This window comes from Rhipicephalus microplus, chromosome X, assembly GCF_043290135.1.
Source record: "Rhipicephalus microplus isolate Deutch F79 chromosome X, USDA_Rmic, whole genome shotgun sequence".
Classification (NCBI taxonomy): domain Eukaryota; kingdom Metazoa; phylum Arthropoda; class Arachnida; order Ixodida; family Ixodidae; genus Rhipicephalus; species Rhipicephalus microplus.
Window position 1 is genome coordinate 501,263,106 of NC_134710.1, and position 17,180 is coordinate 501,280,285.

The window sequence follows — 17,180 nt, forward strand, 5'->3', positions numbered from 1 at the left end:
GCCCCAGCGTTATTCCATGCCTCTCGTAGCACTGGTAGTCTCTAATACTCTTCGAACGCCACTAAAGTAACCAGTGCCACGAGTATCACTTCTTTGCATAAATGGCCGCAGCCAGTGACTTGAACAGAGAATTCCTGTATTTTCAAAGACCCTGTGCTAGTTCGGTTGTCTTTACGCGGTGCTGACGAAGCTTGAAGAATTTCTGGAAAAACGTGATGTGACCGATTTCTACATAGCAAGGCACCTTAGACAGAGGGAAATTGAGAAAGCTATCATGAACGTGGATACAACAATTTTATTATCTTCTGTGAACATTCATACTTTTGTACAAAAAAGGGATGTGTCACAAAAATAAAAGAATAACACACTTCAGTTAGGCCTATTATACAGCAGGAGAACTGGAAACATTCGTTTTTTTATAAAGCAAACATGCAACTTTTTGTATATAGTACACAAATCACGTCAACCAACAATGCCAAAGTGTTCGCACGATTTATGTTGCTGTGCGAGTTGCTTCAGCAAACATGAAAAAAAACTACAAAAAGAGTAAGGTAACGAAACGGCCAGTTCTAAGAAAAATTAGAAACGCTACATGTGTTATTCGTTGGAAACCTTGCAGAAGACCAGTTGCCCACACAACTTTACCTATAAATATGCCCATCTTTTGCAATTTTTGCTCAGTTTTGCAGCTTACAACAAATTCAATGATTCTCGTTCGCACCTAAAGGCCTTAACTCTGTCCCTGATTTAGAACTGACACACGTGGCACTAACGAACAGCAAGCGCATTCATATGACGCAGTCACAATACAAACGTACCTTCAGGCCAACACCTCCTATTCAACAGCATAGAAATTTCAAGCAAACAATCGCCGCTACATTTAAAAAAAAACGTCCAAAAGTAAACAAAACTATTTGAGGAATGCCAGTTACGGTTGTGATTTCGCTGGCAGGAATTTCGCAGATTTTATATGTCATGACAGAGGAACTCTTTCGCTATCTCATCTGCCATTCTCTGCTGCATTCGTTATCGTTGACGTTCGTTAGTGTGAACAAAGCGATAATGAGACACTACTTTGTAGATAGTATTATTAAACACGCCGACATCACGTCTTGTCGAATAAGACAACGCCAACGTCTCTACGAACAATGTTCGGTTTTGAAACCCAGACTTCATGTCCATGCCGGCTACTTATGGGCATTCGGAAGCATAGTGCTGCGGGCGGCACTTTGTGGAGTTTGCGAACGCTGAAAGATAACGCTGACGTGAAAGAGGTACTGTTCTAGTCAAAAGTTTCCAGGCCACGCTTCCATAACAATATATGGGATACTAACTTGGAATTTTTGACTTCCCCTGTACGTGTGCGCTAAATTGTTTTTTTTTTCCTTCTTGCTATTCCTAAAGTAAGCGTTTGTAAGAGTGACTAAATTTTCGAAGCACTTCAAAGACACCAATAGTAACACGGAGGAACGAATGCCACACAAGCAGACACGCACTCTGATCGCTGCTCTGTGTGCTGTTGAAAAATGCCTCATCGGGCAGAAAGTATCCAGCACAAAGGCACGTATCAACCCAGAAATATTGAGGCTATTTTCCACTTATGAATACTTATAGGAAAAAAATCAAGCTGAAATGGTGCTCAGCTCCATTTGCACGATATTTGAATTCACTGTGTGCTGAAGCGAAGGGCCCCGGCATACGTGATGAAAATTTGAACGCAGATGTGGCTTTCTGTCAAATCATCTCTCATTTCAATTGATAACGTACATGTCTTACGCTAAAATAGCCTGGGCACTATGATTGGGGCCTGCAGTGTAACCAAATCTGAAACATAGTGTCAATCTCTATTTCGACTGTTTACATCGGCGAACTTGTCAACGGGCTACAACATTTTGAGTGGGATACAATGGGGCTTTTTTGAAGATAGAAAATACCAGTTAATTTTCCACTGTTATGGTACTCATCAAAAAGCCCACTTAACGTATGTTCAACTTGTTTTTCATAGCATAGTGAACAGAACTTCTCGTTGACCATGAACACCAATAGTAAAATCATTCGAACTGATTACTTGAAACAGGCTCAAATCGTCCTCCTGCACTGGAAAGACGAAATGCTCAAGGTGGGAGCCTACCCTGAAAGAACGGCAGAGTAAACGTTGTACTATCCGCTAGGTTCGAATTTCAGTGCGAGGCCTCCTCGAAATGAAATCCGATCCCAGTAGCCTCGCTTAGTAATCGTTCACGTACAGATATGCCTCGGCCTTCTGGTCTCCCTCTGGCTCGGCCATGGCGTGTTGGACTGGTTGCTCTTGCGAGCCGTACGCACCCGGCAGGAGTGCGCAAATCTTCAGCCTGCCGTCCACGGTGAGGTTCGAGGTGATGCTTTCAACATCGACGCCTTCGGGCAGCGAGATCTCGCGATGGGTCTCCTTGGTGCAGCCGGCACGCTGGCGCTTGCAGTGCACTAGCAGACGGCCATCGATGGCCTTTACTGTAATCTCCTCGGGCTCGTACTCGTGCACGTCTACCTCCATGAGGAGCTTGTTGTGTTCATCCACAGTAGTCTTGACTTCGCGGAAAACCTTCTCGAAGGACGGGAACGTGGGAGCCGGCACAATGTCGCGGAAAAAGTCGTCGAAGTCATCGAAGCCGTATAGTAGGCGCGACCTCATGGGAAACCGGTTGAACATTGTGCTCAGCTCACGGCGTAAATCGTGCTCAGGCCGTGCTGCGGCTCGCTCCAAGACCTGCTGAACATGACGGCGCACTTCGGTCCGGTACGACTCTTGAGGAACGCTCCGTAGTGAGTGGATAGGAATGACGATTTCGCTGCGCGCCATCGGAGACTCAGGCGCTTCTCGTCGGGACCAAGGCGACCTGTCCATTGCGAAGCGGCCCCCACTTGGGGTATTTATGGACGAGTGAAACTCTCTCGCGAAGCTGTGCGTGCTCGCGGGCAACCCCCCGGCGAGATGTGGCGCGCCGCAATGGCGTCCCAGAACCTTCGCTCTACTGAGAAACGAAGGTTGAAGCGGGGACCCTTTCTCAATTTCTTCTCACCTTCCAACAGCTCCGTCACGAAGTCTAACTTAAGAAACGTCTGGAAGCAAGCCGCGGTCTGGCGAATGGCACTTGGCAAGGTCTAGAACAGGACAACAGTGGTGCCCTCTCTTGTTTCTTTGGCTAAATTAAATGGAAAACGTATGCACAGCGTTACGGCGGCTGACGTCACAAGGAGAAATTGTGCGTTCGCAGAACTAATCACCGCTGTCGCGAGGAGCGCCACGAATGGGACCCGCCCGGTTTTGATGTCGGTCCGCCGTGAGCACTGAATGTCAGACGACATTACTCTGTACGGTAGCGCGGAAATGTCATTGCAGCATTTTAAAAATTATCGCTCTTGACTAATCTCGGAACCTGGCACGAAAATTACACAGTCATTCTACTTGCGTTCATGCTTAGCTTTGTAAACTAGTGAGCATTCGCTGAGTGTTGCAACAGGAACCGATTCCCACAGTCGAGAGCAGTGAAATGGTAACGTCTTCTAAGAATGAATAGTCCGATGAATTGTTTAGCACATTCGTGGTGCATCGTGAACTGCTGAACCTTCACAGCAAACGCAATGTTATTAATAATTTTCGACTAGCAATAACTGATTTTTTTCAATTAGTCGATCTAGGTTTACCGTATATGGAGAATTATGTTTTGCACTATGTAAAGTGTAACTGTCCTCTGTTGGGCTGGATAGTGGTTTTTGTATTCATTATATTGGCAGTACGCTTTTGTTTTAGTGATGGCCTTCGAATGTGATCCCTTTTTATATTTGTCTGCTCTGTACTTGCAGTTCTGTTTTTATCATGGAATTCATGTAAAATCATACCTATTGTTACGTTTTAGCCTTTGGTGGTCTCTCCGAAAGCATCTTGTCACAATTATGTCTTGAATAAACGAAATCCAATCAAATATTGATCATGAAAGTATTGAAGTTTTGCAAATGTTGGCATCATTCATTTTTAATGAAACCACACGCACATTACGCAAGCGCACATTAGCCAAACACCCCTGAAAAACTACGCCACTGCTGACATTCTTGTGCTGCAGCTTTTTCACTTGCGGTGCAATAATGAATGCGCAAGAAGAGCTTATTACTACCTCACATCGTGATCCGCTTGTGATGTGAACGATACACGCATAAAGCAAAGAATAGTTTACAACATTCATACTGTTTGAAACGCTGCATATCAGCCTGTGTATTAACACTTGAAGGCTTCATGCTTGCACTTTTTTTCCTGTGATTTATAATCGAGATACAAACGAAGTTTTGGATACTTGTATATACTTTTCGGCTGACCACAAACAAGCTCTCTGAGCACCATACTATCACATGGACCTCACAGAGTACACCTTCTGATGAATTGCTCATTGAAAGCTGGTAACTGTGTGCTCAGTGATTTCATTTGATTACAATAAGAAAAAAAGCTGTTGCACTTAACTTGATCATTCCTGTGCTGTCTTCTTTTGGTAACAAATTTAGCTTTTTGCAGTGTGTACATCGTGTAGCTCGTGAACTTAACTCAAATTATCTTATGCTGACACAAATATCACTAGAATAGCGTACTTTGAAGTAACTTGAGGACAATATGTAAGCTCCTATTACAGCATTCATTCACTCGAAATATGCATTCCATAAAGAAAAAGAAATGCGCTCCTGTAATTTTTTGTATTGCTGTAGAGAATCTGGTGGTTCACACAAACATTACTTTTTCTCGCTGCGAGCGTACCACTTCAAAAGCATTTAATTCCATTATTTTACAAGTCATTGATTGATTTGTGGGGTTTAACGTCCCAAAACCACCATATGATTATGAGAGACGCCGTAGTGGAGGGCTCCGGAAATTTCTATTTTACAAGTCAGTTGCTGGAATCATTACCTTCGAAACTCTTGCGAAAATGCGTACACATATGTAACCTATATGTTTTATCGTGCAAGCCGTGGTAAAACCTAGTAACTTTTGAGTTTCTTACTACGCATCTCACTTGCAAATCAGAGTGTTAGGTCGATGTATCATCCAGCCCAAAGAATTCAAAGAGAGATTTTCTGGGCGAAACCGAATTTGACGTTTTACCATGTCGCTATATTCGTCTTGGCGGCGGCTAGAGTGTCGCTACGTGCCACACGAGGGTCTTCGACATTTCCTTAAGGTCACATGGTGTCTTCTATTTTGGACCTTCGTCAGAGCCGGCTTCACGTCACGCTGACGCTCTGTAGGTGCCTGCCGAGAAGCATGACCGGTCTCAGATTCCAACGTGCCAAAATTAGAGGGGCCGAGGTATTTTGCAGTAGGGGTCTTTCGGAGGGAAGCACTATTTCGCTCGTCCTGAGGATTGACCTAAGTCTAGCGGGGAGCTAGCGTGTGCGGCGTGAGCTAATTAAGCGAACCTCACCTGAATACAACCACCGAATTTATCTGGAAGGCCCCGGACATTCTTGTTGCGTTCACCATTGCCCACAGAGCGAATGGTCATGACGAAAAAAGAGAATTCATAGCTATGAAGATTGAACGCACCTAAAGGACTAAAAGTCAGCCGAGTGGGTGTTCAATATAGGTTATAACAGCAAAATTTGGCCCCTGAAAACATAGACAAATTTAGATGGTATTTAAAAGAACTTATTGTGCACAAATAGCCTGTTTCATTAAATTTCCGGCAATTCCAGAGTTTAGGATTTCGACGTAAATGACCACCATCGGCAAACAGCGCTGGTTAACGTGAAAGTTTATGACTTCTACTCACTTTATAAGATTATATTATACTATTTTGTCACTCTATAAATTGCGCTATCACATTAAATTGGTTTCCGGCTCAGTGCAGATGGTAACCCAATTGCCTGCAACGGAAAAGTAATCTGACAGCGCTGTGTAATTATCAGAATTACTATGAACGCTCGCGTCACATTCTGCCAAAAATATTTTCCTAAGAAGTGTAGCCATCTACACTTTATAGCAGCGTAATTAAGTAAATTAGCGCCATCTACATCCACCACGTAAATCGTGTTCGTCGAACACTGTGGAACTACAAAGATCCCGAATTATTGTCGTTACAACTTCAATAAAGCTTATCTGAGTTCGCCTGGCGAAAAGGCGCATTATTTCTAAAGAAAGGTACACTCTATACCTCATGTTTGGCGCATGACACATGAATAATAGAACCTGAAATATATTTTGACTATTAACGATCATTTTGTGCTGCTGATGACGACTTGTACACGCATGAGAGCCAATGAAAATTTCTTCTCATGGGTAACATAGTGATCGTAGTTTAATGCGTTTCTGTTTATTTCCTCTGAAAAGGGCGTGGTTTACACTATCAGCGTAGTCAGGTCGTCATAAGCATTGTATGTTAGAAAGCAAACGGCAACCAAAAAAATGAAATGCTTACGTTTAACAGCCCTACGGTTGACTGAACAAATGAAGTCATTGACGTGGAAGATGGTAGTTGACCCAAAGCTAAACAGTATGACATGAACGTTTCTTTAGGTGGTTTTTTTTTCAGACATCGGATTCGTAAATATTTTGCCTACACTTCAGTTTGAGGGTCTTCTCTTACGAGGCGAGCTCTTGAAGCACAATGAACAAAGCAGCCGTTAGAACAACGAGATTCCCTTCATAGCAACACAGCGCCGTTTGCAATTGACTCACAAGAACACGTTCAGCACTGTAATCAGAGGAACACCAAACAACAATGCTGGATAGCCTTGACATAGGAACATAAACACAGTGTCGATGAGTAAATAAACAACTTCATTTCTCACAGACTTGGCGCGAGTGTACATCGATGTCCAAAACAGACAACGAATAATGGCAGCTACAATAATGAACGCAATATGCCAGAGAACAACAAAAAGAAATGGTGTAGCACAATGGCGACGACGGAAGCACAAACTTCTGTTGCCGCTAATGAGCTTTTACTCTTTACCGTTGAAATACAAAGTCGATCCCGGTTGTTTAGGTCATCTAGAGCGCATGCATATGCAGATACTGGAAAGGTTCACGACAAAAGCAACAATTAGGCACGAATTTTTTTTCGAGCGTCGCTTTTATCTATTTGTGGGCGAAATCTGTCTGTCGGACGTTCTCTGGCCGTGCTCCTTGCAGTTCATCGGTCGACGGCCTTGGCTCCGGCGCCGAAGTTGTCGCGGCTCACGCTGCGCTCAATCTCGCAGCGAACGGGGATGAGGTACTCGATTCCCTGGCTCTTCTCCACAGGTAGTGGGATCTGCACGACGAGCTTGTTTTCGGGCGTCAGCTTGCAGGCGATCTTCTCCACATCGACGCCCTCGGGCAGCACAACGTTCCTCTTGAGCTCGCGCCTGACGGTCGTGTCCCCCTCGGTCTTCTCGTTGAAGGCGCGGATGGTCATGTTGCGGCCAACAGCCTTCAGCGAGATATCGTCTGCCTTGAAACCCTCGACGTCGAGCTCGACGGAGATCTTGTCCTTGTCGTCACTGGGCAGCACCTTCACCTCCTTGACGATGCTCTGCTGGCGCTCGGGTCTCGGTGTTCCACCACTAGAAGGGAGAAGCTTGTGTTCAGGGAACATATCGTCCAAGTAGCGCATACAGTCCGGGAACTCCTTGGCGAATTCATCCATCTGGCGCCGCACGTCAGCAGCAGTGGAGCCCTCAAACACCCGGTGGACCTTCTTTACTTCAGTGTGGGTCTGGGTCGTGGCGCTCGACATGTTGGCGGTGGCGCTTGACGTAAGTTCTTGCACGGCGACGATATCTACCGCGGGACACGGTCGTCTGGAGTCGACGGCGCGCAGGTCTCGAGCAGTGGCGGTACACTGCACGTTCTGAAGTCGGTCGCGAGGAGATATATGTCTTGGCTCGTTGGCCGTTCCTCTCTTTCCTTTTTTCTTCTTTTCTCTTTCTTGTTTCGCTTCCTCTCGACGACTTGCTCACCCGTCGAGAACTTTAGCAGGCCAGAGTGTGCAGCCAACCCCTAAGTGCGCCGTGGTTCAAGTTTTATATATAGCATTACAGGCGCCGAAAGGAGGTGGGAGGGTGGCCCATGGCGGGTCGCTTCCAAAAAAGCCGGCACACCCTCGCAACCTTTGCACGCTTTCCTTGCTTTCCTTGTATTTTAACGGCCGAGAACCTTGTCGGTTAGTTCATCTCAGCGCCGGCGGCAGCCATCTTGAACACCGGCAAAAGTGACGAACGACAGAATCTCCGCTCACAGCCCCGGACGTAATGGCTGCTGTGGAGCCACTCGCACAGCCACGACGGGAGTGGAAAGCGGGTCGGTCTGTGCACATGAGTCATTTCGAACCATATATCGATGAGAGACGAATGAACACCCCTCGCAAGACATGCTTTTGTTGTCTCGTTGTCAACGCCCTGATTTATGGCACAGCGCCGATTTTTTTTTTCGTCATATCGTCATATCATCGTTTGGGAGGTGGAGCGTGTGACCTAATCTGCCGAAATGCGTTAGCTGGTTTCTCTGCTGTTTACCGCAGCGCTTCAGTTCATGCCACGTTTTCGGAAAGTCAATGAAGGATGACCTCGGGCGCAGGTGTCGCTGTTAATAAAGGGGGAAGATGGACACAAGCGAAAACATGAAAGCTTACGTTCACACAGCTTTAGGGCACACGAATCAGGGGTAAGAAGGGTGTTGCTGTGCCTTTATCGCGTGTGCGCCTATCGCAAGTCAAGAAGTGAAATTCGAATGGGGCTCTTGAGGACTGCAACACTCTATTGGTGCTTGAATTAAATTTATACAAGCCTAAATCTTACCGCATGAGCAACATATCAATATTTTGTGACAAAGTTAACACCACCTTTGTGTTTTTGTTGGTGATTTCTTGCATGGCTTTAAGGGCGATGACTAGACTTTTGGAGTAAGTGATCCTTCCAGGCTAAAAGCGCAGTATTCTCAACTTTCGGCAACATTTTTTCATTGTTAGAAACTATAGAAGGCCTTGAAAAAATGCTGTAGCTCTACCTCTTCTTAGCTCCATTTAGATCGTTTCGTTTCGGATCACTTTTTCTTCTTCAAGGAATAGAGCAGCGCTCCATATATTCATTTCTGTTGTGTTATATTTAAAATATACCTTGTGAGAGAGAATGAAGGACATGATACCATAGGGCAAATCTCCAGAAAAACACACCAATGTCCTAAAAAAGTAGCAAAGTCGGTCTCTTGCTTTTTATATTTCAGTCGTGCCCTTTAACATCATTTCCTTCAATAAGTACCAACATACTCATAAGAAAGTGATCCTAGAATAAAAGCGACAAGAACGCAAATGAAAGAGGTTGAATACACCCATGTTGGTTGTTTTGGTCAAGACTTTTGATGAAGCGCTAGTTTGATAGATCTGGCCTGTTTGATCGATATGTAACTTTGACCTCTAAAAAAACTATGTGATTATGAGAAACGCTGTAGTAGAGGGCTCCGGAAATTTCGACCGCCTAGGGTTCTTTGAAGTGCACCCAAATCGGAGCACACGGGCCTACAGTATTTTCGCCTTCATCAAAAATGCAGCTGCTGCAGCCGGAATTTGATCCCACGACCTGCGGGTCAGCAGCCGAGTTACCTTAGCCACTAGACTACCGTGGCAGAGCTAAGAAATTAGGCTCAGTTTCATTCAAACAGATGCAAGGTTTCCCTCATTTTGTTTACCAAGTGCTTCTTTAACTTCACGTTACATCGAGTAATCACACCATTTTAATTAGGATTGTTCTGAAAGTGAAATATACCTAGGCGTCTTTCAGGTTTCCGCGGATTTTAGCCGGGTTTCGGTTTCTGAATTTGTCTCTGTTGGAAGGAATAATTGCACGAATATTAGATGAGGTGCGGCGTAAAGAGTATTTCATAGAAAGAAAACATTTACTTGTTCTATGGCTCATTTCCAGTTTGGTACCGCACGCAGTACTGCTTGCGTGTTGCGGTGACGTGAAACTTACACAGTTTGAATCTATAAACGAGAATATAAAATAAAATTACTGGCATTTAAATTGGTGGTAATAATGTGCGATGCTCTACAGCAGTGTGAACGTGGTCTTAATGCTGAGGTATTATTTAAAAAAAATTTTATTCGGCAGATTCCACGTGGCTTGCGAGTCGATGTTATGCGAAGCACTTAGATAGAAGGTGACTGTGTTGCAATTTTTTTATCGAGTGGAACATTACAAGGCGTTGCTAAGGATACTTACAAACTCACGCACTGCCATACGTTACACAGCCGCATATGTATTATGTAGCCCGTTGTTTAGAGTTGCATAACGATGCCAGCAACAACATAGATAATAGCAACATCAAAACAGTTAGCTGATTGATGCGCTGGTGCTCGCGAGGAAGGTAGCCCTGGACACTTCTACATAAATGAACTTCCGGGCATGGTGGCTAACTCCAAGTGACGCAAAACCGACGTGACTGCTGTATCATTACATTTAGGTAAAGCAGCTTTACTTAGAATAACCAGAAAAACATCCCATTCGAAGTTTCCTACACTATTGCAAACAGTCAGCTAACTCCAGTTCACCCTGCTATCATGGCTTAATCATATGTGAAGATCTAAGATGGGAAGCACACGTAAGCAAGTAACCTCATCTGCAATAAAAATGGTTTTTTTTCTAAGAAAGCACCTATATAACTATATTCGACACCGCATGCAGCGAAACCATTTGCCTGTTACGCATTTGCCAGACCAGTGCTTTAGTAAGCAAACGTCGTCTGGTTACCACCTACAAACAACCTAAAAAATTCGAAAACGTGCAGAGGAGAGCAGTCAGGTTTATTTTCAATAACTACCACACATCTGAATCTCACTCCGAATAAATGCAAGAAGCAGGAATACTGACTCCTCGTAACCGCGTTGAACGTGCTTGCCAAAAAATGCTGTTTCAACTTTTTTCGCAATAGGCTTCGTATTGGTAGAACCAAATACATCACCCAGAAACCAGGTCTTTGCGTCATAAGCACCCTAAATTTCTTCAGGAATACCGGTACAGAGCTGAATATTTTAAACTATCTTTTTTTCCTACAAGCTATTAGAGTATGGAACAGTCTGCCTACACATATTACTACTTGTTATAATGAAGTGAACTTTTTGTCACTCTTTGCAAATTACCTATGAAATTCTTAATCATGAACTCTTTCTATAGCCCTAACTGTGCCGTTTCTTTTTGTGTGAAGACATCGTGTTCATCTGTTAAGGACATATTTACACGTAACAAACGTCTTCCAAGTGCAAACTACGTTTATTCTTATCGTTACTTTTCTCTTTCTTTTCCATGGTTCGTTCCTAGTAGGTCCGTATAGGTGCATTTTTCGTAATAACATATGCGTTTGGTAAATGATTTTATGTTGAAGTTGCTCATAGTGGTTACATATTGTTAACTATAAAATGTTCACTCTTGTATATCCCAAGTTTATGCATGCCCTTCCGGCGAAAAATCCTCGTTGAAATTGGCATTATGTCTGAAGGTAAATAAACAAATTAAAATGAAGTACTTATGTAAAATTGGACAATCAGCCCTATAACCACTATTGGCGTTGCACGAGCACTAGAGGGTATTTTTGAAACATAGCTCCGAGACTTGGGATGGCACATTAATAGAATCCTTGATTGCCACGCAAATAGTTGAGGGTCGAGTCTTGCTGGAACCCGGATATTTAGGCCTATTCTTGTCATTCGTCGGGTTGACGCCCCCGATGCCAGTTTTTCCCTTAACGCTCACGGGTTCACATTACCGGTCTCTAGTCTTGCCGTTCCTAAATAGATATAAACTTTCATGCACCTATGGCACATACCTGCATACCTGTGGCCTGCAGGTATGTGCCACACGTCTGGCGGGCAGGGTATGACGACGTACGCGACGGGGTGGGGATATTATTCATGTCATGACCAGTGAGTTATACTCGTCAAACCATGTTGCCCTCCCATATTAAATTTATTTACTCCAAGTGAAGAAGTGGATAACAAAAACACACAGACGTAGGCGGCTAGATAGAAGGTATATCCGTAGACAGAGGCTAAAACTCCCTGCAGTACGCATAATAATGCTTCGCATTTACTTCATAGCGCACGTGTACGATCATCATACAAAAAGAGAACACACGACAGCGCCGACTAACCACAACTGATAAGAGGATTTTTCTCACTATATGCAGCAAATCGGCCATTGCATTAACATGTCAAAAATGGATGTATTGATATTTTTACATTTTCGAACTTTGATGTAGTTTAGAGAGCCATCCCTTAGTCAGAAGGAGGTCTTTTTTATCATTTGAAACGATATATACTATTCATTTTCTCAGGCGGCTTTCTCAAGTAACATTGAGGGAGTTAGTTCTTAGGCGTCGAGGTAGGTAGCGTTGAGGCAACCATACATTCCCAAAATAAATCTGGAATCGACGTTACTAGTCTTTGGTAGCTTTTAGCTTTTTAGTGAAAGTCACGTTAGTAACTTGTAATGAACAAGGATTGAACCACAAAAGCAAGGCGTATCTCCTGAATCTACTAGAACACCGGTGCTACGCGGTCGATATTTAGCTAACTTTGAGTATGACCTGTGCAGCACTTTTCAGCAATGTTTTGTTAAAACGTTTTTAGGTTGATTGATATGTGGGGTTTAACGTCCCAAAACCACCATATGATTATGAGAGACGTCGTAGTGGAGGGCTCCGCAGATTTCGACCACCTGGGGTTTTTCGGCGTGCACCCAAATCTTAGCACACGGGCCTACAATATTTCCGCCTCCATCACGAATGCAGCCGCCACAGCCGGGATTTGATCCCGGGACTTGCGGGTCAGCAGCTGAGTACCTTAGTCACTAGACCACCGCGGCGGGACAAAGTTTTCAGGTTCGTAGATGGCTATTGCATTTTCAGTCTATGTTGGAAAATTTAGTAGACGTGCACCGAAGGACATGGACAAGAAGTAGACCGGTCAGCGCTCTCAGTCACGGTAGATGTTTTAATAATGCGGATAATAATGGTTTTTAAAGATTAAGTTGTGAGCATAGGCGCTGCCCTGTCTACTTCTTCTTGTTCGTGTTAGGTGTTTGGTGTGCTTCAACTAAATTTTGACACACGAACATATACAAACTTGCTTGTCCAACTTATCATCTTTAATTCTAAACTCCCGTTCCTTAAGTGGGATATTGCTCATATTGTTAACACCACTCGTGATTGTTTTGATTGTTCAACCATTACCAGTCACCTTCCAGTTCACAGACTATTTCGTTTTCTTCACCTTCATCACATTAAAGTTGAGCAGCGTTCTACTGAACAGCATTACAAGAAAGGACTTCACATAAACTGCTTCCTTTCCGAACGACTGTAGGAACGAAATTCGGGATCGTTGGAACCCTACCGGTAACGTGTTACGTCTGCAAAGAAACGGCCGAAGGGGCGGCGTTCCATCTAGAAACGTTACACAACACTCAACAAAGTACATGCACGCGCGCAAGACATTACTTATTTACTTTACTCATAGATAAAGTAATGTACGATAATTTGGCAGGGTGGTACCTACTGTATCAGACAGAAAAATAACAAGAGAAAAATGGTCAGTGACTTTGTTCGCAGATGTGTTTTGAACGACAAGAGAAGAAAGGTAATAGACGTTATTTGATTAATTTTTAATTGAAACAGACGATCTGGTAGAACGTGTCAAAGATGAATAACGAAACGCACGATACATCTAAGATAAGAAAATCCTTCCTTCTCAAAGTGTGATGCAAATTCCAACGGCGATTGAAACTGCACATCACGCACAAAGGGGTGGATGGCCGACCACGTCATACACAAAAATGTACCGCTCACCTGCTACCTGATCATGCTGCATCCTTTCTTTTATTTCATCAATTCAAGCGGCCTGCTGGAGGAGCAGGGAAGCATGCGATGCAGAGACCTTTCGCGTGCAGAAAGTAGACTTGCTTTTTTTTTAAGTGAAAGCTGTTTTGAGATCACAACTCGGGTCACGCGCAGGTGTTCGTCGCCGACGGTGTCCATAACACATTGCGCGAATTTAAAAAAGAAACCTAGCACCATTGGCACAGTGTAGCTAGATCCCGGGTCCACTGGGTGCCAGCCCAGTATTCTACCACTGAGCTACGCCGATGATTGTGACTTGTTGGCAAACTTGCCTTACGCAGGCTTGATGTCGGGAAAGCAATCGCGTTGATACGACTTCTAAAGTGTTTTAAAACAGCGAAAGAAGAAACAGTCGTCGAACAATGCGAATAGCGTAACGAGTGGGCCGTTCAATGCTCCAACCAATTACAAAAGCTTGTTCTTGATCACCTATGAACAGTGATGCATGTCCACTTCAGCCATAATTCCTTATTTTTGTCAGCCACTGCAAGAACTATTGGCACAAAGTTCCTTGCAAGTGTTTAGCAAATGTCATGCTTCTTAGAAGAATGACAAAAAAGCATAGCGAATGCCGGCCTACTACCCAAAAGTTTATTATTATTGCCCTAGTGGGTATCAAGCAAGTGTGCTTCCAGCAATTACCCAATGAGTGTTTAGAAATGAGTGTTTTTGCCGTCGGTCGAAAAAAGAAAATTTCTATCACCATGAACCAGCACACGTTGTCTTAATCCTCTTCCTCTTCTGTTTCACTCTAATAACAAGTCCACTGATTTGTACAGCGTGGGATGCAATTACCCCAATTAGCGTCAGAACAAGCAAAGAGAGAGCGAATGGCAGAGATATAGAGAAAAAAATTCTTGGTGAAAAAACATGCTCGTTGAGGCCACATTCTAAATCACCTATCCACGATCCGAAGGCGAGCGTCAAAATGATTCGGGTTTCAATTTCTTCCATTTCGCGACGAACAATGCGTGTCAGGTCTTCCGGTGGCGACGGTCGTTGTGGTGCGGACTGGTCCTCGCAAGTCGATGTTGCAGCGGTGTTTGGAAGTTGGGCGAGTGTTTGCAGAATGCGGCAACTTTTTACTTGCTGAAAGTGACGACACTCTTTGATGACCGCGTCCAAGGTGGAACAGTTCTTGCACAGCAGGAGATTGAACGCGTGGTTGGCAATCCCTTTCAGGACATGCCCTACCTCGTCACCTTCTGGCATGTCGCTATCGGCCTTTCGGCAGAGGGCCAGCACGTCTTTAATGTATGCGAGGTATGATTCCGTTGGGGTCGGGCATGGCAGGCCAATTCCTTTTTGGCGGCGATCTTACGACTGGCGGTTTTGCCAAACACCTCTCGCATCTTTTCTTTGCATTGGTCTTAGCTTGTGAGTTCTTCTTCGTTGTTTTCGTACCACACCTTCACCGTGCCTCTCCAGTAAAACAGCACATTAGCCAACTGAAGTGTGGAATCCCATCTGTTCGGCATACTCACTCGTTCGAACATGGCCAACCAATCGTCAACGTCGACGCCATCGGTCCCGCAGAATGTACCGGGATCCTTGAGTGGCGTGAAAACGTATGGTTGCGACGCCATGTTCGTCGGAGACGCTGAAGTTGACGCGGAGGGCTCAGCATTGGTCATGGCTGGAAAACCGATGTGGCATCCGCTGCGGAACTCCGTTGCCTGATGGTTACCCAGCACCTCTAACCAATATGTTACGGGGTCAGTGACTTCTGTATAAACGCAATTACAGAGGAACAACATCAGGCGAGAATAACAATGGCTGATTGGCACACTCGCGCGCCTGTCAGCTGATTCTGTCCTTCATCTTCCTTTACTTCGTAACAATATCAACGGATATTGCTCCAAACTACGTGAAAGTCGGATTTGGCAGCGGCTATCACCGGCCACGCCAGCGTGTCAATGACATGTGCACTTTTTTTTTCGAGACCATCTAACTCACAATCACATACCTATTTTATTACGCTGAATGAACAGCAGTCGCGAGGCCTCCCAACCTCGGCCCGGGGACGCACGTGTTTCGACGCCTTTCTAGCAAAAGGCGGTTGCTCGGTACCTGCCTTCTGCCCGCGCTGTTGTCAGGTCGCTCTGCTCGTGCAGCATCTCCTGTGACTTGCTTCGAAGGTTTAAAAAGATTGTAAAAACGTTTTCACAGTCTCACTATAATCGAGAGCGATTCATTAACAACCTTTGTTGGACCAAGCAAGTCAAACACGATGTCCTTGAGCGACTGCTATGTGCATGTAGAGGGTGAACAGCCGCCTTTCTGTGAAATTAAAAGTGAGCTGACGGCGCGGATTCTCCATGTATGTTACTGCTAAAATGCGCATTCGCTGCGGCATTCGTGTCTTCTCGGAGCTGTCGGCAAACCACCACGGCGCTTTCGTGTGCGTTTGTATATAGTGTTCGGATTTCTACTGCTTGGTCGCCAAGTTTGCATCGGGCTTTAAATTTGTTAGGAGATCGGTGTAAAAAGACTGAACTTACGTCTGCCCTGTTGAGTCCTTGGCACCATCGAAATGCACAGCATTCAGTTTCTCAAGAGTTTAACTTTTGCTGAGGTTTTCATCGGTTGTGAACAACGTCGTATCGTAAGTTCAATGCCACCTTAGATTTTTTTACTGCTCCTGTGAAAACATATTGATAAAGTATTTTAAGCCCACTTCGACCATAACAGTTTCCTGCAGTGCAAGTTTCATTTTTAATAATATGGATGCCATTGATCATGCAGTGTGTTCACTGATTCGAATGTCGCTTTGGTTGTTTTGGCAGCTCACATGGTCTTTGTCATGTTATACAATACCCACTAGGATTGAGCATGTTCTTGGTTACGCCGAGATTCGCCCCTGATAACCGCATGTAATTTCGCGGCCATCGAAAATTTTTTTGCCATCTTGGTTCCCTTTTCAACTCGTTTTCATAGCGGCAGCTGTATTAGCCCTGAGTACGAGCACTGGCGTCGCTACAGTTGTGGCAAAGTGACGTCACGGCAAGGACTCACCTGCTCCGCCGCCGACACGTGCCGACGGTCGCTTCTTTCTCTGTCACAAACGAGCACTCAAAAAAGCGCACACCTCCGAATTTTGGCGACAGCGATGATAGCAGGCGCCAGGCAGTTGTGGCGAATTTCGAGTAAATGAAGAAAACAAGCATCGGGGGGTTCTTCGGGTGCGCCGCCCTTCCCTCTCGAAAAGCGTCGCCACCACCAGCCAACACTCAACGGACCCACCTCCTCGGTTGGTGTTTGATGTTTGGTGGCGCAGGGGCCATTTTATGACCAA

The 17,180-nt window shown here is 44.7% G+C and overlaps 2 protein-coding genes across 2 annotated transcripts; both read right to left on the reverse strand.

The window, feature by feature from the left end:
- Nucleotides 1-277: 277 nt before the first annotated feature.
- On the reverse strand, nucleotides 278-5,910 carry LOC119160750 (heat shock protein Hsp-16.1/Hsp-16.11). Its single transcript, XM_037412968.2, has one exon. It carries the CDS (start codon nucleotides 2,882-2,884, stop codon nucleotides 2,228-2,230), a length of 657 nt encoding a protein of 218 aa, XP_037268865.1. The 5' UTR covers nucleotides 2,885-5,910; the 3' UTR covers nucleotides 278-2,227.
- Nucleotides 5,911-6,778: 868 nt separating this feature from the next.
- Nucleotides 6,779-7,999, reverse strand: LOC119169952 (alpha-crystallin A chain-like). Its single transcript, XM_037420950.2, has one exon. The coding sequence runs from the start codon at nucleotides 7,737-7,739 to the stop codon at nucleotides 7,155-7,157; it is 585 nt and encodes a 194-aa protein (XP_037276847.2). The 5' UTR covers nucleotides 7,740-7,999; the 3' UTR covers nucleotides 6,779-7,154.
- Between the last annotated feature and the right edge of the window lie 9,181 nt (nucleotides 8,000-17,180).

Excerpts from the sequence above, each read along its gene's own strand:
- LOC119160750 (XM_037412968.2), bottom strand. The coding sequence starts at position 2,884 with ATGGACAGGTCGCCTTGGTCCCGACGAGAAGCGCCTGAGTCTCCGATG.
- LOC119169952 (XM_037420950.2), bottom strand. The coding sequence starts at position 7,739 with ATGTCGAGCGCCACGACCCAGACCCACACTGAAGTAAAGAAGGTCCAC.